This window comes from Telopea speciosissima, chromosome 5 (genome assembly GCF_018873765.1).
Source record: "Telopea speciosissima isolate NSW1024214 ecotype Mountain lineage chromosome 5, Tspe_v1, whole genome shotgun sequence".
NCBI lineage: Eukaryota > Viridiplantae > Streptophyta > Magnoliopsida > Proteales > Proteaceae > Telopea > Telopea speciosissima.
In genome coordinates this window covers 1,563,791-1,577,941 of record NC_057920.1, presented here as the reverse complement: position 1 = coordinate 1,577,941, position 14,151 = coordinate 1,563,791, and the positions used below count along the sequence as shown (strand labels likewise).

The window sequence follows — 14,151 nt, the reverse complement described above, 5'->3', positions numbered from 1 at the left end:
CTCTCTCTCTCTAGTTCCAGGAGTAGTTGTGCTGTTGCCCTCCGGTCTCATTTTAATATCTCTGATTAACCCTTTAAATAAAGTTTAGTACCTGACAATCCAGGAGGTCACAACTCACAACTCACAACTCGTAACCATTGCCTGCTTATTTTAATGAGGGAGAGCATAGAGATCCACATATTGAGACCATGAGAGGGAAGACAGACTGCCCCTTGGGGGTGGAAATCAAGTAAGCAATGGCTCCCTCCATCAATCCTTGGATTCCTAATTTCCCCCTTCGGCTGTTCTTTTTCCCTTGTCGCGACATGCTCCACAAAACGTGGCTTTCTTCATCAATTCTCCGACCAGGAAATGTTCCAGATAGATGCTCTTCCCTCTCTCCCCCTCCCCAAAACTTGGTGACTTGATTCCTACGCATCCAAATAAAATAAGGGAAATAGCTAAAATACTAAAAAATCATTGAAGATCACAGACCGATAGAGATCTATTATTGAAAAAGGAAAATCAAAGATTTAAAATAGAGTCGCAAGAAAATAGTTCAGTCCTTAGCCCTATAGCATTGAGCCTGGGGTGGGCCAAGGTTGATATTTCCAGGCCTAAGGTTGGGAAATCTATAATTTATATTTTCATCATATCCAGCTTAATTGTCTAGGTGGGTTTATGACTAGCATTCTAACATTGTCCATATTGAACCCAATCCTATTGAAGATCAGATCAGGTTTTATCTTTGAATGATTACCAGGGTTATCTTCTGTGGATCGGTCTGTTATTATTTGTGATGGTAGCTATAATCTTAATACATGAGGCATGATGGGCCTTAGTCTTAATTGTTTTGACTCATAATTTCTTATGGCCGACATGAATTATGATGTTTCAAGATGTACTCGGGATTCAGAAATTAGAGACTTCAACAAGGATTACGAGGGGCATATGACCAAGGATGGGAAACAGAAGACTGAATGCCGAGATATGATACTTTGGTTGCCTCAAGGTCCTTACCAAAATATAAAAAAGGGAGTAAAGCTTGTTGCCCATGGGAACTATTTTCAATCTTATATGATGTATTTAAATTAAGGGAAATGATATTTGTGGGGGAGCATGGTGTCTGCTCCCAGACACATTGGGAGCGAAATGACTGCCCCTCCCCCCAATGAAATGCTAAATGATGCCCTTATTGATGTTTTCATATGCAATTCCTTTGGCTCCCGTGCACGCTTAGCGGTCATGCTCCCCTACAAGAAACACCACCCTTATATTATTTACTTTTATTAAATTTGTAATTATGTTTTAAAAAAAAAACGCTAACCGATCTCGTAACCCCTGCGCCTAGACATAGGGAGATACAAAATAACCACTCCACCCCATGGAAAGATAGAAATCCCATCTCCCTTAATGCTTACCTGCATGCTCCCATTGGCCCCATCAAACCCCATCAAACATATCCTCCGTGGTGTACTTGAATTTGAAGCCTAGGTTCGTGAGTTTCTCTGAAGAGACATGGACAGACTTCATCGACTCATCAATACCCGCCTTACCGCTGTCCGAGCACTGTCATTTCTCGTTTTGCCTGGAGACTCTGGACAACACGATCCTATCGGACAGCTCGGAAGGATTCAAATTGCTTGAGGTACGGATCAGTCCACGTACCGTGTTTGGGATCCATCCACGTGTCAGTCATCAATTGTCAAGAAGCTACAAAAGCAAAAAAAAAAAAAAAACCCACTCTCCAGTATCCACTCTCTAGTCTCTCCTTCCCTCTCTGTTCATGACTCCGAGCTCTTTTTCCTTCTCAGAGACTCTCTCTCTCTCTCTCTCTCTCTCTCACTCTCTCTCTGTTTCTGGAATTTGGATTGGGCGAGCGATTTATTGTGAACTGTAGTGGCGGTTGCGTCTGTCCTGTGAAGCTCCTTCTGACTTTCAATCTTGTTTCTTTTGGGGGATGCAGGTTGGTTGCACTTAATAACGGGGTTCAGTAGTCGAACTTGTTAATTTTGACCTTCGATCTTCCTCTTGTTTATTCTTTTTCTGTTTGAACTTTTCTACTGGGTATGGCACTTTTTTTATATGGATCTCTCTCTTTCTCGACTCCTCGGTTGCTCGCTTTCTTGCTCTGCCAATATTCCTGACTGTTTTTTTTTAGAACCTTTCAAGTGGCAATAATCTCGATCTCTATTTATCTCTTTCTCTCTCTGTATGTGCATCCTTAAGCTCTGCTAATTAATTGTCTTTCTAATCGGCGCAGGCTGCAACATAACTCGCTGATGGGATCCTACTTCCTGCCTTTGTTGTAAACCCGTTTCAACACCTGTGAGATTTCGACACTTCACTTGGGTCTCATGAGACGCTTCTGTATTTTCTTTTGTCCTGCACGTGCATATATGTCTCTTTTCCTTCCGCACCTGTAAGAAGTAAATTTGCATTTTTTATCAACTACTTTTGCTTTGTGTAGGTATCAGACATAGGTCAAAAGAGGGTCAATTATGTGTAAACCCTTTTTTTTTTTTTTTTTTATTATTATTTAAAACCCGAATATTCACTGGGATTCAGGCCAGCCCCTAGAAATTAATAGCACAAAAATTGATTACACGGGGGAGGACATAACCCACCTAACCCTAAACCCACGAGAAGAACAATATAATTCTCTCACATAAGACATCCTGGAAAACCCATACATAAGACCAAAAACCAAGAAATACTTTCTAAACACTGGCAAGCCAGCTTTATCCTCACGAATAATGCGTCAAAGGTCTGCTGATAAATTCTGCTCAGAAAAATAAGTTTTATTATTAGTCTCTGCACAGGCCAAGTTAGCTAACCAGTCTGCTGCCCGATTACTCTCCCTGTACGAAAAAGATATAACCGCTCTTAATGACTCGCAAAGGGAGATGACCTCTTGAAACAAATACCTGCAACTCCACAGATTGCATTTTTTCTGGACAATAAAATTCACAATCATGGTGGAGTCAGAATTAATATAAAAATCCGAAACACCCAACTCTTCACACAACTGGAGGCCATCCCTGAGGGCTCTAAGCTCAGCCATAGAGTTGGTGCAAACACCATAAAAATTTGAGAATGCTGCCAGCACCCTGCCTGCACTGTCTCTAACCATTCCACCTCCTCCACCCAAACCAGGATTTCCTTTGCAAGCACCATCAACGTTTAATTTCACCGAATTAAAAGGCGGACACCAATAAATAGGGCGGGGAGGCATCACATTTGGCCTGGGCTGATTAATGTTAAAAATCTGCAAAATCATAGGCTCTCTCATTTAGGGCCTTACTTGAAGCTTGGAAGGATAAGGAATTTCGCGAATCCAACCTTTAATTTTCTCAATAATAGCTGACGCCGATCGCTGAATTTCTCCATGCCTTCTATTGTTCCTTTCTCTCCATAACCCACATGATGAGGGAAGGTAACAAACCTGTAATGAAAGCACATAACCTCTTTCCATTAGCATGAGACTGCCAGGACAACACTCTACTATGGACGTCATGTGTAGGAACTAATTCCACATCCATTAATTGCACAAAAAAGCCCTAGACTTTCATAGCAGTCCCTCCCATGACTAAACAGTGTACCGCCGTTTCCCTTGAAGGACTTCCACAACACACATACACTTAGAAACCAAGGGAATACCAATTCTCATCAAAGCATCATTCGTTGGAATTCGCCCATTCATGAGTTGCCAAGCAAAGAAACCAATTTTAGGGGGAATCAAGCTGTTCCAAATCCATTTAGCATATGTCACTAAGGAGTCTATACCCGAATTTCGTTCCAAGCCGATTTCGTTTTGAATTTTCTATCAATGGCCGGTATCCAAATAAGCCTATCCGCCCTACATGAGAGAGCAATGTTGCTTTGGAGTATACCATTCCGAACATCAGTAGAGTCAATGCCGCCCTACATGAGAGAGCAATGTTGCTTTGGAGTATACCATTCCGAACATCAGTAGGGTCAATGAAGTTCAAAACCTCTTGATCCCAATCCCCATCATTATTAAGAACGTCCCTAACTCTGAGAGAGAGATTCAACCGATGGGCTCCATCCACAAATCAAACAGGGGACCCATACTAAGCTAATTGTCCAGCCAAAAATTAACATTACCTTCCCCAATAATCCATTTTGATCTATTAAGCACGAGATCCTTCTGATCCAACGCCCTTCTCCATAATTTCGACCCAACTGCTCTTGACCCAGCTAAAACAATATGATTCCCACTACCCTTTTAATCTCAGGGATAGGCTGATGTCTTCCAATCGTCTAACACCAAGTCCTCCCTCCAACAACGGCTTGCAAATCTATTGCCAATTTACCCAGTGATGCCGTTTCCCCCATTCCGAATCGCCCCACTGAAAATCAGCACACAACCTGTAAAACTTAACCATGATTAACTTGGGAACATCCAACGTGGAAAGAATATGAATGGGCAAAGAGCAAAGCACATGCTTGAACGACCCCCTGAAGAGTGAAGCATTCCTTTCCAGCCCGATAGTTTATTTCTGACTTTCGCCAAAATATCTTCAAAATAACACACCTTTAACTTGCCAGTGTAAATAGGAGAACCCAAATAAATAATAGGCAAAGCTTTCCTAGAGAAGCTTGTTACCTCTCCCACCATACGATTACATGCCTCCGAAACCTTGGAGCTTAAGATATAGCAACTCTTTTGCTTGTTAACCATTTGGCCTGAAGCAGACTCATACCGCTTAATGAACCCCAAAGTTTGCTTCAAAGAAATTTTCAACCCCCTGGTAAAAATAATCGTATCATCAGCAAAAAGGCTATGCGAGATGCTCGGACATCCTCTAGGAAGCTGATAGGATGCCGCCTTTCCTTCTGCAAACAACTCCTTCAACCCCCTACTTAACACCTCTTCAACTAAGATAAACAAACTGGGTGACAGCGGGTCCCCTTGCCGAAGTCCTCTAGAGGATTTAAAAAAACCAGAGGGACCACCAAGTAAAACAATTGAAAACCAACAATTCTCAATTGTTTTTTTTTGATTAAAGCAATCGAATCCCTGTCAAAACTGAACCTGTGCAACACTTCATAAAGAAAGTTCCACTCCATACGATCGTAAGCCTTGGCCATGTCCAGCTTCAAAATCACATTACCACCTCTGACTTTCCTGTGAAGGTCTTGAGCCATATCTTGGACTAAGGCAATGTTGTCATGGATGCATCTACCTTGTACAAAAGCTCCCTGTTCCTCTGACATCAAGCTAGGGAGAATAATAGCCAATCTAGAAGAGATAATTTTTGCAATAATCTTATAAGCAAAATTACACAGGCTAATAGGTCTAAAGTCAGACATTACCTCAGGATTCTCCTTTTTTGGGATGAGAAAAAGATGAGCTGAAGTAAAACTTCTTGGCAAGAGTCCACCATCGAAAAAGTCTTTGACCGTTGCCCAAACATCATGACCTACCACCTCCCAACATGCAGTAAAAAGTGACCAGAAAAACCATAAGGACCAGGTGCGCTGTCCACCGACAAATCAAACACTGCATTTTTAACCTCCTCCAGCGACGGACAGGCAAGAAGCATCTTATTATCCTCATTGGAAACAAGTCGCGGAATGTTCCCAAGGAGATCTAAATCCTGTGCACAGCCCTGAGTAGAGAAAATATCAGAAAAATATCGGACTGCCTCCGCATATGATAGTCATTATGTTTTCATATATCATGTAATCTTCCTTTGGACTATTAAATCAGCAGGTTTCTTGTTGTGACCTTGCTGAATTTTACACCAATATGTTCTAGTACCAAAAACTAATATAATTAGTAACTACCATATCAATCTGATCAAGAGAACAGAGAACCTCTGTCAAATTTTTTGGAGAAGAGGCCAGTAGAAGGAAGAATTCACGGCAGAAGTTGATTCTACCAGATATATATATATATATATATATATATATATATATATATTAAATCAATGGTAGTAAAGCTGTACTTATACAATTTTTGGTAAATTACATTTTATTTTTATAGTAAACCACATTCACCATTTTTACAAGGGTCACTAACGAGTACTGTAAGGGTACCAAAGGATACTGGTTAAAGTGGTTTAAAGTTTCATTTAACCCATATTGCTATATTAATTGAAAAGAAAAAGGAAAAAATGCTTTAATGCAAGGCATCAACATAGTCTTAGTTGTGGCAGGCGACCAACTTAGGTTTTACATTTAGACATTTAGAATGCAGTCTACAATAAAGTTGGTGGTATACTTGTACAGTGTAAAATAAGCTTGTTGATATTAGATGAAGTGAATTTGTGGTGTTAAGAAACTTTTCAGAGTGTTCGGTACATGGATATCTAGTTTGCTGTTTCACGGGTTTTTTTTGCCCCACAACTTTCAAGTTTCTAAAAACTAATTAAGTACATAACTAACCCATAAAGAAAAACTAATTAATGTCTAAACTTTTAAACATAAAATCCATACATCCGCTCTGATCTTCTGTAAATCAATTAAATTCATGTTGCATTGCATGCCTGAAAATATTACTTGAAGTATTCAACCTGCCGAGCTTTGCTTTATTTATTTATTTCTGGAGTGAATAAAAAAAAAATGCAGAGTAGGACCTGACCTTCTAAATTAGAAAATGGGGGGGGGGGTAGAAGGATGTTGTTGTTTTGATTGGAAGCCATAGTTTTGATAAGATAGCCAAAATCAACTGCTGGCTGGTTTTGATGCGGAGCTTTCAATTCACTTCGGTGGGTTCTTTCTGTTGGGCATCCAACCACAAGTCAGCCATTTGAGTTAATGTATTCAATACTAATTTTATGAAAGGAAGAAGCGTAGTAAATAGGTTTTCTTTGGATATAAAGAAAATAGTGTTGTAAACTGTGAGTCATGAAAAATGTGGGACTGTTTTTTTTGTAGAAAAGACAAAATATGGACTAACACTCTCTCTCTCTCTCTCTCTCTCTCCCTCTCAGTTTTCTTGGATACCGACTGTTAAGTGAGTGAATGCTCCAAGTTTCGCTAAACTTTTGGCTTGTCTATTTCCAACGGAAGAAAATTTACAAGAATAACTGCATTTCTCTGCAAATTATTAGTTATACATGTAATTGATCACCATGGTTAGCAAGCATAGTGGATTGATGAGATTGATTGAACAAGAATTTAGAATTTGCAAATCACTTTATAGTTGTAACATGTAAATTAACAACTGCGGGATATTTTGCATAAATTAACTTTAGTTTATTCCTTTTGGATCCTGTAGATTTTAGGAAGTAATCTCCACTGGGAATGCATATGAACCTTAAGGCGGAACTTCAAGTTCATGTACTGGTCTTTGTTGACAATGCATATACATAGAAAATCATAACTTATAATCAAATATAATTTGATATTACATATTTCTCCTAGCAATGGAGACCAGTGGTCACCATTCCTTGACTTCAAATTACTGTTTAATTTGTGAATAAAATACTTTGTTTTGTTGGCATAATGAATTAGTATCCTCTGTTTGTTTTTGGTATGATAATTGAAGTTTTCTCCTCCCCCGTCTCTCCATGTGGATCAATGCAAATCCTCAGATGAAGTCTGGACCCTGGCCACTGCCATCTGGGGATCAACCAACAAGCCTCTAAAAGGAAGCCCTTATTTTCTCAACCAATTTGAGATCTTCCAACTTAAAATGCTGGACTGTGGTAACACTGACGCAAGACCTGGTGTATCTATGCATCCTTATCATTCTGTGTGGATGGCTCATTGGATGCGAAAAAGCTGCGACTCAACATCAGGGGTTGATAATCATTTATCATTTCATGATGAGAAAAAGAAAGATGATCATGATAATAAGCAGTCATCCTTTCTGGTTCAAACTGATGAATGTAGGAAGGGAACTAGATCGGATGTTGTAAGAGTTGGTCCAAGTAACTTTTCCAAGCATATAAGTGCAATGAGATGCCGGGGAGGCTTGTATATAGAATCTGATGGTCCTCATTCTTCCAAAGAAGTTGTAGCAGTAACTGATGCTGAAAGAGTTGAAATGAGAGATGGGGCACTGCCAATAAAGTTATTAAACTTCAGCAATGTCAGAAAATGGCAATCCTTTCCAATGATTAACTTCAATGAAAGGAAGGAGAGTATTTTTACTTCAAAGAAGGATTTATATTTCAATGGAAGACATCAACCAATATCTCAAATTGACGTCAGGTCTGAATTTGGTCCTACTGTGCTTGAGAATGAGGCACACTTTTCTTCAAGAGTTCTTGCATCAGCTCCAACTGGAATACAATTTTTTCCAAGAGCACATCATCCTGCCGAAGGTGTGCCTCAAAGTTCTGGGCAGCTGGTGAAACCTGATGAGTCTCCAAAGAAAAAAAGTTTCCCCGTTTCAAGGACTTTGCAGGATGATCATACGGTCTCAATATATGGGTTTGAGACCAGAGGATTACTGCTACAGTCTTCTAAGTTCAGAAACAGGGAAAATAATCCTCCAACATTCAATGAATGTGTCACAAAGTGCAATTTTGGTGCTACTGAACATAAAATCTGTAACTGCTGTAGATATTCAACATTTTTAGTTTGTGATGAGAAGATCGATGACCGACTAACTGCTAAATATTCTGGACACCCACCCCTGAAGCAACATGGTGAGAGCCAGCAACTACGTGTTCTTTCAACGAGTGATGTGAGATTCCCAATTACTGTTGGCAAACAGAATGAAAGGTGTAACTTTCCTGGTTCTGAATGTTTAACAAGCCACAGCTGCCCTCCTGGGATCGCCAAATCAGAAGAGTTGAATTATGGTAGTCATTCACTACACCAAATGCCTAAGTGTTCTGTTCATGATGCAGACACACCGAGAATATGCCCAACTGTGGATTCTGTGGAGGCCCTGCCTGGAGGTTCTTCAAAGATTTCTCTGCCAACTCATAATATGCTGATCACAGAAAAGACTGATGTTAACCTTTCTGAGGATGGTAAGGTGTGCAGGGAATCAACAGTGTCAAACGAACTCAAAGGAAATGCATTCCATGAATTGCTAACCTTGCCTCCTGATTTTGGTTGCCATACTAGAGCTAAGCTTCATTCTCTAAGGAACTCTGTAGACAATGAAGTAACAGGTGATGTTTGGAATGCCAAGCTAGGTTCAGAAGGTTTTAAGAATGTATCATCAGCTGAAACTGATGCAATGGATTTTGACATTCTTCAGGAAAGAAACTCACTTCCAGGTATGTATATTGGACTGTAACCTATATGTTCAGTGGTTAACTGAGCACTTAAGAAAAGTTTAATGCGGGTAGATATGTCCTTGTAATACTTACTTGCATATACAACTGAAACATGGTACTGTACGCATTTGCTCTTGGAAATGCTCTTTCTATTTCCTTTACTGATGTGTTGTTTTTCTTCTATGTTATTCAGATCCAGCTTCTTATCCATCAAACAAGGTACGATTGAACCTTGCTACAATTTTGACTACACATACAACTATTAGCCCCCAACTTGTTCATTTTCCCTACTTGGTTTTTCTGTAATATCTCAGCTGATGATGCCAACCAGTTGTTTCCTGGGTTTTTCAATATGTGCATTTCATCTGTTGCATCTCAGTGGGGCAATCTGTTCTGTGACACATCATTTGCCATCAAAGATTCTAGGGTCCATGGATCAGCCAGATCGGATTGGCTGATCCTAAATACAGGCAATCCTGGGCTATTTTCCTTGAGGATCTGGCCGATCCAATCCTAGTTAAAGATGATCCTGGGTTCTTTTCCTTAAGGATCTGTCAAGGTGGATTGGCTGGTCCAATCCAATCCTGGTTCCTGATCTATAAAACCTTATTTGCAATCAACTCATCCTTTTTTGGGGTCAAAAGATCTGCCATTACATGTTCAATCAAAGGATGTAAGATCTTGAATCTTGAGCATTTCTTGGTGTCTGTATGATCTTGGATAGGGTTTTGAGCTTTTGATAGAGCTGGCACCAATAAGCAAAATTATGTTGGCAACACCCTGCACAAAAATATGCACTAGCCAATGAAACCTTTTCTTTAATTATTGGTGATTTTTTCCCACATAAGTTCATCTCTAAATTTTATCGATTAAACACTGTTACTTATCCTAAAGAAATCTTGAAACTGCCAAAGTCACCTAATTGAAGTATTGCCAAAATTCATTTTCATAAGCTGAATGCCATCATGTATTCCGATCATACCCTTCGCAGATCAAATTGGGCTTACCAGATCTTGGGCTGTTATTGATTTATGAAAAAACTAAATATTGGCACAAAAAGTAAAGCTGAAAGAACAAGATTTGACCATGTTTCAAAAACCTCGCCGAAATTTTGCCCAATTTCAGTGATATCGAAGGCCTTGAGATAAAATGCCTGGCGAATTAAGGGATTGACCTTATTTCGGTTGAAATTTCGGTGTTTCGCTGAAATTTCTAAATTTCGACCTCATGTTGTATCGTTTTGGTGATACGGCTTTTGGGGGTATTATTTATACCCTGTTTCGAGCCAGTCTGGTTGACCAGACTCATCCTGTTCACCTGTGGGAAGAAGAAAACCCACTTTTCTTGCTGATTTTTGTCACCTCACCTATACACACTGCTGGAATATGGTGCTGGGGGTTGCCTTGTCACTCCAACAACATCGTTTGCTGCATATTGGTGAAGATATGGCTATATTCAACAGTTCAAGGTATGAGCTTCTATATATATATATTTATATTGGTTTCAAAAAATGGATTTTTCTACAACAAAAATATGAAAAAATTAGGGTTAATATCAACTGGATGGGGCTCAATTTTCTTGTTTTACTTGCCTTTTTCTGTCTTTAATACTAAAACAATGTGTAGAATAGGCAATATTACACAAGGTATACAATATGGTTCGACATATATTGCCAACCAAGGGTGCAAATCCAAACCCCCACTTTGTGCGACCTTTTTTCCTTTTTGCGTATGGCATCACCACTCCCTTTGGCAGCACCTACTAATTCAGACTTGATTTGAAAGCCATATGAAAGTGTCCGGTAAGCTATATCTAGCAGCTCCACCCGTCCGCGATGCATGGAAGGATTGGGGTGGCGGATCAGGAACCGGCTGATCAATCCCAAACTGCCGTAACACTCTCTCACCCAGGTACCACTCGACGTGGTCCAGGTATATCAGCTCCACTCGGGCAAGGAAGTACGGATCAGATATAGCTCTACAGCTGGCCTAGCAGCAGAAGGCCTATCTCCAAAGAGCCTCCAGGTGATCTACATCAACATAGCATCAATCGGCCAACCTGGACATTTTCAGGATGCCCCTAATAACCAACCAATGTTAAGTGCTTTTCCTTGTGTAGATCCTATTTCAATGGGAGCTTGATGAATTGATCCGCCTACACATCTTGCGTATGTCTTGGATTCATATGTATAGAATCATTACTATTCTATTGTATATTGCTATTATTAATATTATTATTATATGAGATCCAAAAAAAATCACAAGAGAAATTGTATCATTGGAGAAAAGAAAAAAGTCAAAAACAACAATGTGAAAAACAAGACAAGGATTCTCTACAATGACATGGTAGACCAATTAAAGGGATGTAGCACAACTCCATAAAACGGCACCAAAAGCATGAGTCAAAGTGCCGTTTTGATTTGATTTCGAACGGCTTTTGAACGTGCAGTATGACCATATGTTTATATAGGCTAAAATAAGGTTTCCCTGAAATATTGGAGTTTAATATGGCTGTTTGCCCCCCGAAATGGTCAACCAAAACATATTGGCAAAAAATGCACTGTTTTAGTGAAATTTTGGCAGTTTCGGTAGATTTCGATCTGGTTGAAATGAGGATTTTATGATGGATGTGTGGAAAAACAAGGAAGGATAAAGTACGAAATGAATATATAAGAGCGAACTAAGGAGTTGCCCCTATCAATGACAAGCTTCGAGAGAGTCTTTTAAGGTGGTATGACCATATTCAACGGAGACCTACAGACGCCCCAGTAAAGAGGAATGATATGATCCTGAATGAAGGAGCTAAAAGAGCTAGGGGCAGACCTAAAATGACCATAGCAGAAGTGGTGAGGAAGGACATGCATAGTCTAGGTCTAGTCCCAAGTATGACCTCAGACAGAACCTATTGGAGGGCAAGGATCCATGTCGCAGACCCCATCTAGCTGAGATTAGCCTGCGTGTTGGGCTGTGCCTCTTTCCTCTTGCTACCTTCCATCTCTCTTTTATTTCCCATCTCACATTTGTCCTTCTCCTTTGTCATTTATCATCTCTTTTTCCATCCCTCTTCTCCTATCTTGTCTTCAACTTTTATTTTTGAGTAGAACTATGGTTTCTCTATTTTTATCTGTTTTGGATCCATGTAGCCGACACCATTAAGTTGGGATAAGGCTGAGTTTGTTTTTGTTGTTATTGTTCGATCTGGCCGAAGCAAGACCAAAGTCCGAGTTTTTGAACCTTGGTTTTGACACATAAATTAAGTCCAGAGAAAAAAATGACCAGTTTTCTGTTTTGACTCTCTATAGCTTGTCCCGTTACATTTATTACTCCTATAACAATTAAGAGGCTCACATATCCATAAAGGCCACCACTGAAAGGTTGAAACTCATGTTAATGTTTTGTGTATAAATACCTTTTCAAATGAAGCCCCATTTGATCCCTCTGTTTCTGGATTCTGGGATTGGATCTTCCACAAGAAGAATGCTCTGTCTTCTTGGATACAACATGCTTCCATGTCAGACTCAAATGAATCTTCATTGGTCAAGAATATTATTTTCAGCTTGTATTATCTATTGTTTATGTTTAGCATGTTTGCATGCTCCATGAATCTTCATGGAAAGAATTTTTGGATGTTTGTCATACTTCACAGATGGCTGGCATGGCCATTTGGTGAATATTCATCCTTTTTCCTGCCCAGGTGGTTGGGGGGTTGGATCTGTTCAAAAAAAGTGTCTTTCTGTACTTTTTTATCTTCCAGAAATCGAAAGACTTTCTGAAATTGTTTATATGTATAGAATATTTTTGTGGTGATCTTAAATAGACAGTATGGATGCATATGCATATAGACTTTGCTGTCAGCATGCTAAATGCTTTTTAATCATGTCTAGTTCTGACTGAAGATGATTCCATATTTGAGTTGCTTGATTGACCCTTCGTGCCTTGAATCTTTCGATGGGGCAGTGGCTTCATGTTGATAATAATGGGAAACCTCTATATCTCAACTGTTACAAATACCTGTTTTTGCAGGATGTATGTCAAAGCCCAGCAAAATCTCAAGCGACAATTGCTTCCCTGAGAGAAAAGGTTGGAAGTAGAAAGGCAGAAGCTGATTTACCCGATATGTTCCAAGTGCCCCCTGCTTCAGCTGAAGGAGGTGGTATTGGCGACCGGGAATTGATCTCATCAAGAACTGAGAGTTTGGAGGTGGATCACCTCCTTTCCTTTGATGAGCAGCAGCTTGCTAAGTCAAGCTTCAGTCCACATCGAGACAGCCCCCAATGCCTCAAACCAGACAGTAGATGGGTTAAGCGTCGCCAGGTAAGTTCCTGGGACTGTCTTTCTTTTGGTACCAGGTATTCAAAAATGGGTGATGCATCTGCAAGTGAAAAAGTAAATAAGGTGTTCAGCAAAATTATGAATCGCTGCAGTAGTAGCTCACAGGACAAGTTGGGTAAATATTTTGGAAAGGGAAAAATGGACAATGAAACGATGGTGTTGCCAAGGAACAGGGAATCCTCTTCTATGGATTCAGTGAAGGAACATTTAGATTTTACATATTCTTGGGTTCAGAGATGGTGCCATAACAAGTCAGCAGCACAATTGGTGAAGCCAAGAGTAAATTTGGTTGGTGAGCCTCATAGCTCCAAGGCAGCTTTATATGAATTTGAAAGGAAGCAATTTCCGAGCATTGCTGCGAGGGCGTTGATGTGGAAGTATATAAATGGTTTCCGGTCATGTGAGTTCAGGAGAAGGGGTTCATTTGTAGTTTGGAATAATACTGAGGGGTTTTAAAATCATTCTGAGTTGCACATTGCAGAGTGGGGGGGGGGGGGTAATTGTGATTCCTCCCGTGTCAGGTGCTAGAGAAGAATGAATCAGAAAGTAGAGACTATCTTTGCTGTCAATAGAAAATTTAAGTTAAGTTTGTGATCTCTGAAGGCCAAGGGACTGCAATGGTATGTACTCCT

The 14,151-nt window shown here is 39.9% G+C and overlaps 1 protein-coding gene across 1 annotated transcript; it reads left to right on the top strand.

The window, feature by feature from the left end:
- The first annotated feature begins 7,645 nt into the window (after nt 1–7,645).
- LOC122661732 lies at nt 7,646–14,151 on the top strand. The gene is made up of 3 exons (XM_043857230.1): nt 7,646–9,188; nt 9,382–9,407; nt 13,211–14,151. The coding sequence occupies exons 1-3, from the start codon at nt 7,646–7,648 to the stop codon at nt 13,973–13,975; spliced, it is 2,334 nt and encodes a 777-aa protein (XP_043713165.1). The 3' UTR covers nt 13,976–14,151.